Source organism: Asparagus officinalis, chromosome 7 (genome assembly GCF_001876935.1).
Source record: "Asparagus officinalis chromosome 7, Aspof.V1, whole genome shotgun sequence".
Taxonomy (NCBI): Eukaryota; Viridiplantae; Streptophyta; class Magnoliopsida; order Asparagales; family Asparagaceae; genus Asparagus; species Asparagus officinalis.
The window spans coordinates 60,388,092-60,407,202 of NC_033800.1; the positions used below are offsets into that span (position 1 = coordinate 60,388,092).

Consider the following 19,111-nt stretch of genomic DNA (forward strand, 5'->3'; position numbering starts at 1 on the left):
AACTTGTTCATTGTAAATATTTTCTTATCATAATTACTCCATTTGGATTTCTCCAATGTGAGGACAATATAAGCACAATTAATAACTTCCCATAAGTCAATATTTCTAGATTCAATAAATATTTTAAATTTTGAGCATCATTGAGCATAAGGGAAATTTCTAAATTTTGGAGCAAAAATTGGATTATAGCCTAAACGAAATATATTTATATTCATGACATATATGTGAATATATGCAAGCAAGACAAATGCAATCATAACTAGATTAGCACAAATAATATAAATTGGATCTTTAACTCAAGGCGATTAGTCCTTAAATCAAAGAGTACCAAGCTCTGATACTAATTGTTAGACCCTAGAAGGAGGGTGATTAGGGTCTTATGCTAATCTAATCCGATTTTATGCCAATGAAAAGTAATTAATAAGTTATCCTAGCAAGTATGAAATACAACAAGATAAATGAGCTAGGATAAGCAATATGAACAAATGAATATACCCTAGCAATGAGATACACTATGAGATATATGCAAGGATATAAAATTAACACAAGTATAAACAATCTAAACTAGATAGTGGGCAATATAATCAACAAGCAATAAACAAAGGTGATATAAGATATGAACATAAAAATAAGTGCGCCAATGTAATCACAAACAAACGATATGATTACGGAGTTCGGTCCTCACGACCTACGTCTTCACTCCTCACCTCGAGGAGATCTCCACTATCACAACCGGGTTTTCTACGTTTATCCGAACAACGTTTACACCTCACAATACGGTTTTCTAGTTTACCAAAAACTCTACAACTCACACACTCTTGCAATCCCACTCTACACCCTCTCAAGTGTTGGAACTAGACGTGTCTCTCTCAAGTGCTTGGATACAACCTCTCCCTAGGTTCGTCAACCGACGCCACTCCTCTTGGGATGATCCCCGACTCTCACACCACACTTCTCTCGGTGTACAAGTATATTACAAAGTGATTCTCATAATTAAAGCTCACAAATCAAATGATTGTTCTCTAAACAAGGTGAAAACTCAATTAAGCACAACTCTTAGTCACAAACCCACAACCCCAAATTATACTATGAATGTAAATACAATAAGCTCAATGTGGGTGTATGTAACAATGAGATAATATAATTAAATCTAAACTCAATATAAAAACTAGCTTTAAAGAATGATAATCAAATAACTAAGCAAATGTAAAGCTATATAAGAGTTTAGAAAACTTCTCAATAGATCAAGAGGTGGAGGGAGAATAGTTGGAAGCACAAACTTCAATAGATGATCTCCACAAGCTCTTGTGGAATTGATTCACAAAACCGAAATACTCAAATACTTAAAAGCTTATAAACACACTTTAAACAAACTTAAACCCTTGATTAAAACTTTGTTGTCACGGTCGACCGTGAAAGTTTCTGCTGCCCACTCAGAGAAAAACATAGGCGCGATCGACCGTGGCGGTCGACCGCAAACTGATACAAAATATTTCATGTTTAAAAGTAAAATGCTGATTTTAAAACCCTGTTTAAAAATATCAAATAAATTCCAAAGTTATGAAACTTTGGGAAATGATTGTAGGCATGATAATAAACATGCTACAAAAAATGGTTTTTAGAAAAGACCTCCCAAATAAAAAATATCATCATTTTGTAAAATAGTCCAAAACATAAAAATGTGAACATATGAGTTTTGACATTTTAGCTTAATCATGTTTTGAAACAATACAAAATGATTTTATAAACTTGAAGAAAGATGTAAACTATTGTTATGAAGTCTATAAACAATGAATATAGTACTTTATCAAAATACACATATAATACACTAAAATATAATATCATTGAACTAAATAAAATTGATATTGATAAAATCATATATATGCATATAAGTATGAAACAAAAAATATATTTTCTAATTATATTCAATTGTTTCACATTAAAACTTGAAAACTCAAAACCATGTATGTATATATATAACTAAATATACATAGAAACCAAAACTTAACTTATGTATATATATATGACTATATATATATACAAAGAAACCAATAAAAAGTGTGTGCATATTATATTGAGCTTAGAGTACTTGACACACATAATATAAAACCTAAACTAAATTACCCAAGCTTGATCTTGATCTTCGATGTAGCTCAACTTGGTACACTTGTGGATGAAGCTAGAACTTGGATCTTAAATTTAAATTGTATAGGCTTCACTCCACAATTCCGCCAACCTCCATTGGATATGATCGTTGAAACGCAATTCTATTCATCCTCCAACTCGTTGTTTGCCTAGAATAAATACGAAAACACAAACACTAGACAAACAACATTAGAAGTAAATTGTTTGTTAAACATCATCAAAATAAGAAGGCCAACACTCACTGGCCCACGGCCCACTAGTACTTATGAGAGATTAATTGAATAAAAACAATTCTCGGCTTGTCGTTGGCAAGTCTCAAACATAGGACCTTTTGAAGCACCAAAACTTTAACTTTCCGCCACGCTACTAAGGATTTCTGAAAAATACCAGTAATTAATAAATACATAGTTTGAAAACTCATTTTTAGAAAGCGGTTTTGACCAAAAAATCCAACATAACTTTCATGAAAGATGCAGGACACACACAACCATTTAGCAAGTCAACTTATCTTAAACTAGGACTGATATATTCTTCTTACTATACCACTCTTACATTTTTAAAATTTATGATTGCACTTATTTATATAATGATTGAATTATTTCAATATTCAATTTGTTCAAATATAATAGTTTCAATCGAGTTTTATTGATTGCGTTTGCACTAATCTAATTGATTTAAAACACATGTACATTCACACTTCTTATCGGCAACTAAGCTTAGCCTGCTACACATGTTGACTGACTACCATACAATAGAGGTAGAGGAGAGAGGGACCAAGCCAACGGCTAAACGTGAGCTTGGATGTAATCAGCAAGCATTCAGGTAATATTATTGAGGGAAACTTATGATTAACATATGAATAATAAACACTACGCCATTGATTCAGTGCCTCCAGGGAATGAACGGGATGATTTAACATTGTAAATAGGCACAAGCTGCACTCTTATTATTCCGTAGCGTGTTTTATGCTTGAGAACACGAAGGACTCCTGCTCATTGAATGACAATAGCAAAAGATACAAGACAAACGTTCCTTGAAAATAACGTTATGCAAAAGAACGTAATAAGTTTGCAATGTAAGTATCACGTGTTCTCAAATGACTAAACTGACTCGGATATAGAACGCCCTGCGGATAAGTTAATGGAGCGATTGGACAAATAAAAAGGGGGAGGCCGGAAAGGGTTTTCCACTTGCTCAAGATCGGACCGTATGTATCCCAACTAGTAAGTCAGACTCAAACATATAACATATGAAAGTCGTGTATTTTTCAAGATCGGAACCAACCAAACCCACCTAAGTTTAGTTCGCTGCTGTTAGATTAGCGAAATTCCCTTAGGATTGAAATATCAGACTTTATGCCAATTTTTTGCTACTTTTAGTAATGATATTTGAGCCAGATTTTATTAGGAAATAAATATGGTTTAATCCCACATTTGACCGATTAGTTTTTGCAATCATTTTTTAGAATAGTAGTGATACTTTTTAGTTCTGCTAATTTCAGTCCTCTTTGAAATCTACTTTATTTTTATATTAAAGAAAAGAATTGTAAACCATAAAGGTAACGCCACCAAAGTTCTGATTTATTATTATTATTTTGCTAGTCGTGCATGTCCCAATCCAGGATAAAGGAGGCTTGTGTTAGGTAACTGACAACAAGCGTAAAATATTCACATGACGTGAATCCTACTGAATATTCATTGGGGTGCTCTATCCTAATGTGTTGCATTGTGCTAATCTGATACAATGATGTTGTGCCATAGAAATAAGTGGTGATCAATATTCAGCCGGTTGACACATGTCTCAAGCAGACTGCACCCCAAGCCGACCCAGACAGGCCAAGCAAGGCGTCCCTTCTTGCCAAGCCGAAACAAACGTCCTTTCTCGTCAGGCCAAGACAAGAGTCTCTTCTCGCCAGGCCGAGATATACATCTCTTCTCGCCTGAACAACTCGTCCCTTCTCGCCAAACTAAGTCGCCCCTTGTCGCAAGGTGGTGTCCCTTCTCTCCTGTTCGAGTTGAAAACTTTCAAGGCTGACTAAAAAAATAGTATTTGTCGACCTAACCACCAGATCGATCTTATGAGTACCCCCACTTGGCCCGCTATATCAGCTGACAACTTTCGTAGCCAACTAAAAAGGCTGTGTTTGTTAGCCTTTAGCAGGACGACTAGAGAGGCGGCGTATCCTCGAACCCCCCGCCAACAACCAACTACATTTGCATTAACTGCTCTGACAAAGTCATTATTTCTCTAGCCCCATACTCTTTATGACTCATCAGACTTAGTCAGCACCAAACACCTGTTGTCGCTTTGCACTAACCACTTGGATGACTCATCTTTGCTAGCAACTAACACATATTAGCTCTTTGCCGAGTGAGCTGCCTGCCTAGACTCGGCTCAAGTTACATATTTGCCCTTCTAATCCTCTATAAAAGAAAGCCATGGACCTCAAGGCTCTCTAGTTTTTTCGCACAACTTTAAAACCTTCTTCATCATCTCCATTTTCTCATTCAAGTTCATATACTGAGTTGATCATTGGAGGAATAATAGGAGAACACAACTTCGGCCTCTTACAAGTTCTTCATGTGCAGGGAAGAATATCAGGCTCTCGGACCAGCCATTTGAAGAAGTTTGAGGACTCCAACCCATATTAATCCTTAACTAAAACCCCTGTTAGATAATTGACATCAACAGTTTAGCGCCCACCATGGGGCCCGTCATCCTTCTTCATATGAGATTTCTGGTTCTGAGCATCCTGGTTGAACTTTCAACCCACTCCCTGAAGAATCGCGTGCGGACTGTGTTACTCAGGGCCAGCTGGAAGAATTCATGCAGAGGATCTCTCAATCTTTTCAGCAACAATTTGCTGTGTTCACCAATAAACTTCTCAGCCAAATTCCTCCCCAACAACCCTCATCATCATTCATTCCTCTACCTCCAGTCGGTCAGCTATTCATTCCCCTACAACCTAGGCATGCAGCCCAGGCTGGACAGTAAGAAGACTATGCCGAGCACGTCTCTCTCCCACCTCGCTAGCAAACTTGTTTTGTGATCCCTCCTCGACAGCATCAGTAGTACTTGGAAGCAACAAGGGAGAGTCCTAGCTATGGTCGATGAACGAGAGCATCCTACAGGGGCAGCATCACGTGGCCCTCAACTTCCTCATATTGCTCCTGGCCCCTCGACCACTAATCTCGTATCTGGTTATGACTGAACCTTTCAGTCAATTATTAAAGCCACTGGGGGAAACACTTCCTTCATCGACAGCATCTTGAATGCTACTTGTGACAAATTCAAGTTGCCTCACATGGAGAAGTACAAAGGTGAAGGAGATCTAGCCGAGCATGCCCAGAATTATTATGATATGATGACCATGCTACATGCACCAGAGCTAATCATTTATAGGTGTTTTCTTATCACTTTGTCAGTAAGCACCAAGCTATGGTGGAACTTCTTACTAAAGAAGTCCATCAACAGCTTTGAGCAGCTCAGTCAAAAGTTTGTGCATCATTTACTAGCCGACAACAATCCAAAGATGCCTTCCCATGTTTTGATGTAGATGAGGCAAGAGTGTGGAAAGAGCTTTAGAGATTATTTTAAAAGGTTTCAGGCCAAAAGACTGGAAGTCGATGACGCTAGCAGCGCGGTCACGATGTCAGCCATTGTGGCCGGCCTGGAGAGTAATGAGCTAGTTGACTCGCTCGTTAAGAAATGAGTCACTAGCTATGAGTAGCTAATGACTAAGGCCCATGGGTACATGAACGTGGAAGATGCCCGATCCTACAAGAAGGTGTTAGGGCAGCTAAAGCAACAACATCATCCACAATAGTAGCAACGACATCATCATCGATCGAGTCAGCAGCAAGGGTCGACCCCTCGCCAAGAGAGGAAGCTTGAGGACTCCAACCCCACATTAATCCTTAAGTAAACCCCATGTTAGATTATTGACATCAACAAATGATAAGTAGGCAATGGTTGCTTGCTAGGGTGCTCTATGGAAGCGACACGTTATGTTGATTTTACCCAAGTGTAATGTTAAGTAAACAATGGTGTTTTAAAAAACTTCAATCCTCTAATAGGCGGCCAAATAGCATTAGGCGTAATCTAGAACGTCATATGAAAGAAAAGGGTAGAAGATTTTTTTATAAGAGAACAGAGTTAGGTTAGCTACTTGTACTATAATCACCTTTACAAGAAAATAAATGTTAGGTGAAAAATCTAGAGAAATAAAAAAAATCAGAATAAACTTTAGCATACATGACATGAGAAAAATAGAAACATAGTGGGAATACTTGTAGATAACATAATAAAAATATAGTATCGTAGGTGTAGAAAGAGTGGAGATAGAATAATACTAATAAAATTGTCTTAGATGTCGGGGTTGTTACTATTGTTAGTGCTTATATGTCATAGGTGGAGTTGTCCGAGAATGCTAATAGGTAGTTTTGGGAGAACATTACAAGAAATTTCAATAGCAGCGAAATTGTTTATAGAAGGAGATCTTAATGGGCATGTTGAAAAGGATGATAATGGATATGAGATGATATATTGAGGTTTTTACATCGCGGTATCCTAGGACAGGTGTAATTACACAGGTGACCCTAAGATCTGCGTATCTACATAGATAATCCTGCGATAAGCAATTGAGATTACACGATATCCCAAAATAATCATGTAATTACTTACATTAAGGTTTCCCGTGTAATCTCAACCAACAGCCACAAGCTTATGCAGGACACAAGTTCTCACTTAAGGCTTGCTTGAAATGAAATAAACAACCCACCAAGAAGCATGAAATATGAGTATTTTCTAAGTATGATATATATCCTAAGTGTTTTATGACATAATAGATTGAGGGGAGATTTGGTTTGGTGAAGTATGAGTAGATTTGTTTCAAATAGGATTATTTCAATAGTTTAATTTGTTTTCAGACTAGGTTATCCACAAGTTGGTTAATGGTGTGGGTAGGTATAAGTTCTAGTATAAAATTATAAATAAGTTTCAGGAACAAATATGAGCTGTGAAGCACAGAAGAGTTAGAATGCATGTCAGGTTACTTTTTCTTATTTACTTCAATAAATAAAATCCAACTTGGACTTAAAGAAGGATCTAACTATTTAATTATCCTCCCAGAAGAGGACCCATAAATAAAGGAAAGATAGCAAGAATAACGAAATAAATCTGTTACTATGTATTAAGTAAAGCTTCCCCTCTGATTTGTGGTTCGCATTTTTAAAATTTAAAAAAAAATGCCTTTTACCCGCTTGGAGAAAATTGTTGGGTATCAACTCAAACTCCTAGTTAGGATTGTGTTTTTGATTATTTGTATAACTTCATGAGAATTAGATAGGGTTAGAGATTTATCATGATCAGGAGTTTGGGTTTCATCATGATTAGGAGTTTGAATCCTATTCTAATTAGGAAGTTAGGCTAGAGATAGAGTTTTGGTTTTCTTATATATATTCTTCTATTGTTAGAGTAAAAACCAAGAAGAGTAGAGAGAATGAGAGAGAGTTTGGCAGTCTTTGTACATACAAAAGATTATAATTTGGAGGTGATAGTGGATTGATTTTTAATCCCGTGGTTTTTACATGTTGAGGGTTTTCTATGTTAAATCTTGTGTGATTCTATTTGCTGTGTTAAGTGGGTTATCGGGGTTTTTGCGAGATCTAAAAATCATAACAAGTGGTATCAGAGCGGGGTTCGACAGTTTGTGGAGGTTTGACTGGTGTGCGATTGGTGAATGTGTCAGCGGTCGAAGTGCGATGATCGACATCGGAGAGGGAAAAAAGAGCATGGTCCGACGGTTGAGATTGATTTGTCTTTTGATTGAGGATTTGGAGGCAGATTTTGGTGATCCAGGAGTAGTTCCTAGGGTTTTTCGACGTGTTGAGTTCATTTTTAACGTTGGTTTTATCAAATTTAATCTCTATAGTAACTAATTTAAATTTTGATTATGGTTAGAGGATGATGACTTCTTCGGGTCCGAAGTTCGATATTCCGTTATTTAACGGCAAGACAAATTTTATCAAATTCAATCTCTAAAGTAACTGATTTGAATTTTGATTGCGGTAAGAGGATGATGACTTTTTCGGATCCGAAGTTCGATATTCCACTATTTAACGGTAAGACAAATTTTATACTATAGCAGTGCACGGTTCAAGATATTCTTATGTAGAAATGTGTTGATCAAGCTTTAGAGGAGAAGAAAACAGAAGGATTGAAGGATGCTGAATGGAGTTCTATGCAAAAGATGGCGGTTAGCACAATTCGTTTGGTACTCGACCCCGAGATCAAGTACAATGTTATGCAAGAGACCACACCAAAGGGGCTGTGGGAAAGGCTCGAGGGGATTTATGAGCCGAAGTTAATGACCAACCGATTGTGTTTGAGGATAGAGCTTTATTCGTTGAAGATGGAAAAATGTACTGCAATTCAAGACCACATCAATACCTTTAATCATCTAGTTTGTCAACTTATGAATATTGATGAGGAGATTAAAGAAGAAGAGCAGGTGTTACTCCTATTGTCTTCCTTGCCGAAGTTGTACAAGCCGTTATTTCGGACAATAATTGTAGGGAAGCAGACTTTGAAGTTTAACGATGTGACAACACTCCTATGTGAGAATGAAATAATGATGGAAAAAGAGAGCGCATCTAATGGTGGTGAGAGTGCACTAGCTTTTGAAGGTTCTAATTAAGGAAGGGTAAGGGGAGATCTGACAGTTATTGAGGAAGGTCAAAATCTCGGGTCCGAGACGATAGCGAAAGGGAGTGCTATTATTGCAGAGAGAAGGGTCACATTCAATTTAGATATTCCCAGATACGTGATGATTTAAAGAGTATTAGACAAATGAAGCTTCAAAAAAATGGGAATAAGGTGGACTCCTTGATGGTTGTGTGTGATGAAGATGTGGTAGTGTTGATGCAGAGTACATGTACTAATACGAGTAACACTTGGGTGTTAGATTTACAGCCTCTATGCACGTTTGCAACAACAAAAATTATTTTGACACATTGAAGACAGATGAAGAATTTGACGACGTGATTGTTGAAAATAATGAGAAGATGAAAGTTGAATGTGTTGGAAGTGTTCGCCTCAAGCTTGACACTGGGAAGGTCAGAATCCTTCATCATGTGACATATGTGTCGCCATGTGGTGCTAATTTAATTTCGTTGGTGAGATGGCATCGCGTGGGTACAAGCATGGTGATTTAATTTTACAAGGGAGTAAGAACAACAACCATATTTGCTATTTAGATGGGTGATCCGTTAATGGTGTAGATTACTCTTCTCAGACTCTTGTCCACAAGGGAGAGGTAAAGAACAAAAAGAAGAGAGTGAGTTTTTCTGAAGCTGTTAAGATACTTGGAGATTTTTCATCGAGGGAGGATATGTTAGATATCAACTCAAACTCCAAGTTAGGATTGTGTTTTTGATTCTTTGTATAACTTCATAAGAATTAGATAGGGTTAGAGATCTATCATGATTAGAAGTTTGAGTTTCATCATGATTAAGAGTTTGAATCCTATTCTAATTAGGAAGTTAGGCTAGAGATAAGATCTTGGTTTCTCTATATATATTCTTTTATTATTGGAGGAAAACCCAAGAAGAATAGAGAGAAGGAGAGAGAGAGAGGGTTTGACAGTCTTTATCCATGTGCAAAAGATTATAATTTGTAAGTGATAGTGGATTGATTTTTAATCCCGTAATTTTTCTCTGTTGAGGGTTTTCCACGTTAAATCTTGTGCGATTCTATTTACTGCGTTTGGTGGTTTTTCGTGGTTTTTGCGAGATCTAAAATTTATAACAAAAACTATAGAAATACTCACACTTATTAAGCTAAGTGAAATACCGTCAGACTTGACTAAATAAAATATCTTCTTACTTGGAATAAAACAACGAAAATACTTTTACACAAGTAATCAATCAAAATATCTTAGAAGTTGTAAAATCTAATAAAAAACTAACAAATCACCCAATTTTTTTCATGCATGCATCGTGTGCCCTAGAATACTAGTAGAATATAAATGTAACAACTAGGCTAAGAATAATGGGACGCTATACCCTATAGACAAAGTATCGTCTAGTTTATGTGACCAAAATAAAAAAAATCGCTATACTTAGGACCACTTTAGAAATTGTAAATAAGTTACTAGTGCTTAATATATATATATAATATATATATATATATATATATATATATTAATATATCATATATAGAAATATGAGTATGCTATGTATCACGCATAAAAAAGTTGTGCTTAGGTAGTGAAGTGTCCACATCCCCATCCACTCATTCAAATTTGGGAGCCACTTCACATGGGTAGAGGAGTCGGATGGGGATGTGACACATCACTACCAAGCCAAAATTTGGCATGAGTACCAACATACCCATATTTCTCCAATACTATATTATATATATATATATTAATGTATATATATATATGCTATATATCTATAGTATATATATATTATATAATATTTATATAGTATATAGTATACTATATATAGTTATTATATATATATGATATATATACATGTATCATTATAATAGCATACACTACATATATGTATATAGTAATATATATATATATATATAGTATATATATATATATAGTATATAATATACATATATATATATATATATAATAGTCATATTATATATATATTACTATATATATATATATATACTTATATACTATAGTATCAATCTACTATACTATGTTCCCAAAAATTTGTTTTCAAAAGTAATATTGGCTATTTTAAATTAGAAACCGGCTTAGAATTAATAGAGGTCATTTTTTAATTGATCCAAAGTCTTATGTTGTTGGGATTTTTAGATCTTGCAAAAACCCCAAAAACCACAAAACGCAGCAAATAAAATCACACAAGATCTAACGTGGAAAACCCTTAATAGGAAAAAACTACGGGATCAAAATCAATCCACTATCACATCCAAATTATAATCTCTTGCATGGACAAAGACTGCCAAACCCTCTCTCTCACAATACCCTTGAATCCGATTACATTCTCTGAAACCCTGATTATAAGAATATTGTCTCTCTCCTTCTCTCTATTCTGAAATCCTAGAATATAACGCCTTATTTAAAGACACCCCTGACTTGCCCGCCAAGTTAACTTGATCTATAAGAAAACTACTAGGATTGTGCCTAGACTTCAAACTCGCATTCGACTTGGAGTTTGAGTTGGTACCCAACATATCCTCCCTCGACGAAAAATCTCCAAGTGTCTCAACGACTTCAGAAAAACTCACTCTCTTCTACTTCTTCTTCACCTCTCCCTTATGGACAAGAGCCTGAGAAGAGTCATCTACACTATTAACAGATCGCACATCTAAATAGCAAATATGATTACTATTCTCCTCCATCGTAAAATTAAATCATCATTTTTATACACTTTACATCACTCTCCTTCCCCCACATACTTGTACCCACGCGATGCCATCTTACCCAACAAAATTAAATTAGCATCATATGACGACACATATCTCATATGATGAAGAATTCTGACCTTTCTAGTGTGAAGCTTGAGGCAAACACTTCCTACACCTTCAACCTTCATCTTCTTGTTGTTTCCAACAATCACGTCGTCAAATTCTTCATCTATCTTCAATGTGTCCAAATAATTTTTGTTGTTGCAAAAGTGCATAGAGACTGCAGAATCTAACACCCAAGTGTTACTCGCATCAGTATCTATACTCTACATTAACAAAACTACATCTTTATCACATACAACCATCGAGGAGTCCGCCTTCTTCCCATTTTCTTGAAGCTTCATCTGTCTAATACTCTTCAAATCATCTCGTATCTGGGAACATCTGAACTGAATGTGACTCTTCTCTCCGCAATAATAGCACTCCTTTTCGCTATCGTCTCGAGCTTGATATTTTGACCTACCTCGATAACTGTCACATCTCCTATTACTCCTCCCTCGATTAGAACCTTCAAAAGCTAGTGCACTCTCACCACCATTAGATGCGCTCTCCTTTTCCATTATTCTTTCATTCTCACGTAGCAATGCTGTCACATCATTGAACTTCAAAGTTTGCTTCCCTACAATTATCGTCTGAACTAATGGCTTGTACGACTTCCGCAAGGAAGACAATAGAAGTAGCGCCTACTCTTCTTCTTTAATCTCCTCATCAATATTTATAAGTTGGCAAACTAGCTGATTAAAGGCATTGATGTGGTCTTAAATTGTAGTACATTCTTCCATCTTTAACGAATAAAGCTCCATCCTCAAACACAATCGGTTGGTCATCAGCTTTGACGCATAAATCCCCTCGAGCCTTTCCTACAGCCCCTTGGTGTGGTCTCTTGCATAACATTGTACTTGATCTCGGGGGCTAGTGCCAAACAAATTGTGCTAACCGCCCTCTTTGTATAGAACTCCATTCTGCATTCTTCAATATATCAGGTTTTTTCTCCTCCAAAGCTTAATCAACACTCTGCTGCACAAGAATATCTTCAACCGTACACTGCCATACTATAAAATTTGTCTTACCGTTGAATAGCGGAATATCAAACTTCGGACCCGAAGAAGTCATCATCCTCCACGTGAAAAGTGTTCCCGTTGCTGCTACAGTATTCCCTGCTATAGTACCTTTTTTTGTTTCCTCCGATGTTTATCATCACGCTTCGACCGCTGACGACTTCACAAATCGCACACCGGTCAAACCTCCACAAACCGTCGAACCTCGCTCTGATACCACTTGTTGTGATTTTTAGATCTCACAAAAACCCTGAAACCACCAAACGCAACAAATAGAATCACACGAGATTTAACGTGGAAAACCCTCAATAGGGACAAACCACGTGATTAAAATCAATCCACTATCATCTCCAAATTACAATATCTTGTACGGACAAAGACTGTCAAACTCTCTCTCTCACAATACCCTTGAACCCAGTTACACTCTTTAAACACCTGATTATAAGAATATTGTCACTCTCCTTCTCTCTACTCTGAACCCCTAGAATATGACGCCTTATTTAAAAACGATTTGCCCGCCAAGTTAACTTAACCTCTAAGAAAACTATTAGGATTGGACCTAGCCTTTAAACCCATATCCGACTTAGAGTTTAAGTTGGTACCAACATAAGTGAGACTCAAATATGTTCTTTCTCTTTTTCGCAATATTTTAAAGACCATGTAAAATGCTTATTTGTAGACCCTCACCAACCAAAAAAGAAGAAGAAGAAGAACACGCACCACTCAGGCACACCCCCCCCCCCAACCACCAGCAAAAAAAAAAGGTCCAATTAGAGAAGTCGTCAAAGTAGCCTTTGAACTTTGATCAAAATTGAATCTCACAAACATTTTATAAAAAAAGTTAAAGGAGAGATATTAAAATAATTAGTGTAACAAACAAACTTACATGCTCACAATGTCAAATTCCCGTGAAGTCGCGCTGGCATAAGTTCCCTTGTGAATCGGAGGCGTAGGCAACTCATAAACAATTGGCAATTTGTTCGCATGCGTCACGTTGCCTGGCTCTTTAGTAAACTGGAAAAAAAAATTAAAGAAAAAAAAAGTTCCAATTGCATGCATCAAACCATCGAACTCTAGGTTCAGTAAAAACTAAAAAGCCTCTTACACTAGTAGAAAAACGATCAACCTAGACGGAAATTTCCGTCTAGGTTGATTCAAATTCCGTATAGATTAGATCAACTAGACGGAATTCCGTCTAGTTTGGGTGGTTTATTTTGCTTCCGTCTAGATTGAAGCAAACTAGACGGAATTCCGTCTAGGTTAATCAATCTAGACGGAAGACAACCTAGACGGAATAAGAATTCCGTCTAGTTTGACATACCAGACGGAATTCCGTCTGGTCTGTCAAACTAGACGGAAATTCCGTCTAGTTTGACAGACCAGACGGAATTCCGTTTGGTATGTTAAACTAGACGGAATTTCCGTCTAGGTTGGTTTTTTACAACCTAGACGGAACTCCGTCTAGGAAGATTCAACCTAGACGGAATTCCGTCTAGATTACCTTTTTTTAGAAAAAAAAATTAATTAAACTTTATATTTTCCTGTACAATTACATTAATATTTGAATATATCCAGAAAATACTGTACACGCCACATTCAACCATCCAATTATAATCAAAATTCATAACAATTCCATTCAAAAACATCTATATAACCAAATCCAACACATTGTACAAATCCAACCATCCACTTCAAAATATACATCAATCAGTTCCGTCTAAAACACATCCAACAATATATATACTAACAATGCACATGACTAAGATAGGATACACAACATGAATAAATGTACTGTTATAACAAATAAAACTGTTTATTGCATTAAAAATAAAAAAACCTCATCCATCGTCGTCGGCGGGGGTATCTCTATCCCGATTACGAGAACGGGTGTTGCTCCCTCCAATATCTCCACTCTGAATGTTTAATTGAATAATCATTATGTGGTGTTTGATAACATATTAGATAAAAATGAATTTATAAATATAAGAAAAAAATAAGGTACCTGAGCACTACTCTGTCTAGCGCCGGAATTATCGCCAATCGAGCTAATGATCCGTATGACACCACCATACGCGCTATAAGGAATAGCACCGCCTAAATATTGTATAACATACCCCATGAGATCGTCCATCGAGTTCGCCGTCAGCACAACTCTGGTCATCTCATTAGTCACCTGAATATGTAGCTCCGGGTCAATTTTGTCAATCAAGAAGGCAGAGATACGTGCGACAAATGGCATAGCCTGGAAACTGCTTGTGGATGCTCTCATCGACTTAGATGGTGTGGAGGATGCTGTGGACGATCTAATGCTTATACCGGGTGAAGCTCCGACACCATGCAGAGGATATCTTCCTCTCCTATTATTAGGGAGAAATAAATATTAAACTTTGCTCTCAAATTCAATAATGGTAAACAAATATAAATAGTATGTAGTATTCAAATTGATTCGATTTTTCACCATCCTTACCTATTATGACCCATCAAGTTCTGTGTGAGATTGATGTTCTCCTCTGCAGAAAGCATGTGAGGGTCTGGCTCGGTTTGTTCCTCCTCCTGCGAAATGTACACAGATGCAGCCTCCTTGGATGCAGTCTCAAATCCCTCCTAAATCACAAATTTATAGTTAATTCAAGATAATGATCATATTATTTGTGTTCTCGTTTCCTCGTAATGTTAACAAAATAGAATTAATAATACTACTCAAGATATGTATAAGTCTCACCACTAACTCGAGATTTGCCGTGATCTTATCCCGATTCCTCTCATCACCCCTATATTGTTCACGAAAAGTACCATATGCCGCTCTGGCCCTCAAGTGTATCGGCATTAATGATTTCCCCTGTCATATTATAAATTATGAGATTTCATAATCATACTAAACATTAAGATCTTTTAAATCTTTAAATAACATATACCGTATCTTGACAATAAACATCCTCCAGATTGGCGTAAGAGTGTGAGCCCAAGTGATGGTCATGCAGCTTCTTTCTTCTATTTTCTGACCCCTTCGTGGATTTATTCTTTAAAAAAAATATGTAAATATGCAATGAAATAATATCTTAAAATTATAAAGTAATTTTTATGAAACTAACCTTGGCGGCATCGCTGTCCTAATACATGAGGAGAGCCGTGAAATGAATCTCGTCAACTCGTTCATCGAGGTTTAAAAACCTCTGCCAGTCCTCCTCATACCTGTCATAGGTTTCATGTTTGATCTCATGCCTCCATTGTTTGAGGACTGCTTTAACCTTGACATTAAACACATAATTCCAAGCCCCCTCAAAGTCCTCAAGGCAGAAGCAGTCCTGTAGATTTACATACACATTTAGTAAGGATAATTTAATATCAATTACTAATTATTAATAAATGAAAATCTAAAACAATATGCACTTACCATAAGCGCAGTCCATATCAATTTACCATCGTCTACTCGATCATCCTTAAAATGAAAATAAGGGTTGATAATGGTCGCTCTACGCACGAGAACCCCAATATATGCATTCAATCGGGTCGACCAAGGACCAACGGGCAAATTAGAACTATTCCACCTAATAATGGCCCTCATTCCTCTTGGCGGTTGTTTAGAATCAGGCTTACCTCCGCCACGCCGTCCCTCTATGCGATCTGACTTAGCACCTACAATAATAACAACATGATAATATATCATATAATATACAAATATGAAAATTAAAAGTATTTATACAATTTACCATTCGCTATCTCTCTTTCTTTTGCTGCGAGTGCATCAGCTTTCCTAGTCTCCAACATAGGAAGCATTTCCTGTAACTTTCTCGCAGCACGTGGGTGGTACTTCCTTGAATCAGCCTTGGACTTATGAGAGTCCGGAGGTAAAGGTAAACTGAGAAAGTCCTGGGTCTTTGGCCGCAAGTCAGTATGGAATGTATATGATGGATATGTCGGGGTCCAAGTAGCACCTACATAAGAAAGAAGAATCATTAATATTAAATTTTAATTGAACATTATCAATTATTAAATATTTAATACCTGCGTCGGGGGATGGTTCTGGTGCTGCGTCGGGGGATGGTTCTGGTGCTGCATCAGAGGGGCCGGGTGATGAATATCCAGCATCTACAACAAATGAACACTATGAGCTAGATAACTAAAAATTTATAAAACATGTTAAAGTATTAATTAATTTTTATACCTGCATCCGGAGATGGTAGTGGATCATCAGCACCACTACCTGGGGTGATACTCCGTGAGCGATCACCCTCCAGGTCAAAGAGCCTCCTCATCCTCCTCCTCATCTGCAAATATAATAAAGACAATCGTTAAGAAAAAATTGTATACATGCTTATGAGATATGTTGTTATGAAATGCATTATTGTTTTTATTATGATAAGATAAAAATCGATAATATGGTGTACCATATATAGTTCATACCTACATCCAGCGCCACATTCTGTGCGTAAGAGAATTCTTGCCAAACATCATCAGATGAACCGATTGGTTCACTATAATTATCTTCACTTTCTTCAATATTTTTTTCATTGTTATTAGGAAGAACAACAGATCTTGGCTCCTTGTACAAAACCACCCAATCATACATGACATTCGGATCTTTCACATAGAAGCACTGATCAGCTTGTTCTGCGAAAATGAATTTCTCATCCGTATATACTTCTCGGTGAAGATTGACTAGTGTAAATCCATAATGATCCTTTTGCTTTTTTGCAGGACACCACCGAACCTTGAACATCGTGTAAGTACATTGTTTTGGTTTACCAAACCCGTAAATTACCTCAACGATATCTTCTAATTGGCCATAATATAATATGTCAGCTAGAATTGGATAGGGGGTTTAGGCGGAGGGAGGGGGAGAGTAAGAGAGAGATAGAGAGATTGGGAAAAGAGGAGAGATTGAGAAAAGAGGAGGGGGGCGGCGGCTGAAGTTAGGTTGCCCTAGGCAACCTAGACGGATTTCCGTCTAGGTTGCTTGTCAACCTAGACGGAAATTCCGTCTAGGTTGAAAATCAACCTAGATGGAAATTCCGTCTAGGTTGACTGTCAACCTAGACGGAATTCCGTCTAGGTTGACAAGCAACCTAGACGGAATTCCGTCTAGGTTGATTTTCCGTCTAGTTTGTCAATCTAGACGGAATTTTCCATCTAGATTGTTTCAAACTAGACGGAACAAACTAGACGGAATTTTTTCCGTCTAGTTTGCCTCAAACTAGACGGAAAAAATTCCGTCTAGTTTGTTCCGACTAGGTTGATCGTTTTTCTACTAGTGTTAGCTAGAACTATACAGATTTTATTTACATTAATGGAACCCAAGTTTTAGGGCCTGAAGAAAGATTATGTACGTAACCTCCGTAGTTTCACGTTTATGAGCTCTTATGCTCCATAGTATATATACGTTGTCAGTTTTAGTAAACTATACTATTTACAAATTACCCAAAGAGTGGTGTTAGGGGCACACCCCCTACCACACCACCAACCACACCCCCCTCTCCCATCGCTACAGTAAACCGGGTCCCACATGGGATTTTAAAAAATTTAAAATCCCATGTGGGGCATGGGAGAGGGGGTGTGGTTGGTGGTGTGTTAGGGGGTGTGCCCCTAACATTATTTTTACCCAAATTTAAGCATAAACCCTGGCAAAGATTGAGAAGAGCATGGCACGATCTCAGTAGCAAGCCATATCTATATACTATTACTAAAAGTTGTTACGCTTCAATTCGCCACTTGGCAAAAATGCCACTTGGCAAAAATGGCTCATACCATTTTAAACAACACTTGGCAAACATATCAATTGCTATCTTCTTGCAAGTGCCACTTGTCAAGTTTCAACAAAAGTTCTCCATATTAAATTTGAAATAAAAAATAAAAAATAAAAAATAAAAAGTTCTCCTTGAGATTTGAACTAACTCTCCCTGCCTTTTCAATTTTCCAAACAAGATGCTTCGTAAACTGTTTGAACGCTTCGTAAACTGTTTGAACTGTTTGTATTCTTTTGCTACATCAATTTTTGTATATTAAACAAATCTGTGCATCGCACGGGCCTGAAACTAGTGCAACCAAATTTCGCGTCAACCCAACTTTAGTTAATGACCTACACAGCTTAATTAATCAACAAACCAAATTCAAAATACCCGAAAAGTCTAAAATGTCCGCTCGAACGAACAAAACCAAATGCACGCATCCACACGCAATCCATGAATTCGACATAAACAACGTTTGACCCAAGAAAATGCCTCATTGACCCAAATTAAATTAAATCTGTGGCTATATTATTTGATAAATTACCGTTGCAGACAAAAAGGCCTGAGCGGCTCCTACGAAGGTGACGATGCTCCAAGTATCATACAAGTATTCGCATTGCGCGTCGGGTGATGCTTCTGTTCTCGCTTTCGTCACAACTGTTAACAAAAATTCTTTTAAATAATCCAACTACAGCTAAAGGAGATAAAAAAAGAGAAAAGTATATACAA

At 36.9% G+C, this 19,111-nt stretch overlaps 1 protein-coding gene and 1 long non-coding RNA gene across 2 annotated transcripts; both read right to left on the reverse strand.

Annotated features, from left to right (window-relative positions):
- LOC109847416 lies at positions 15,229-15,679 on the reverse strand. Its single transcript, XR_002248624.1, has 3 exons — positions 15,572-15,679; positions 15,379-15,495; positions 15,229-15,260 (listed from the first exon to the last, which is right to left on the reverse strand). It is a non-coding gene; the product is annotated as an uncharacterized LOC109847416 (long non-coding RNA).
- LOC109847218 lies at positions 16,016-16,966 on the reverse strand. Its single transcript, XM_020416460.1, has 5 exons — positions 16,822-16,966; positions 16,662-16,745; positions 16,367-16,591; positions 16,183-16,292; positions 16,016-16,030 (listed from the first exon to the last, which is right to left on the reverse strand). Exons 1-5 carry the CDS (start codon positions 16,922-16,924, stop codon positions 16,016-16,018), a joined length of 537 nt encoding a protein of 178 aa, XP_020272049.1. The 5' UTR covers positions 16,925-16,966.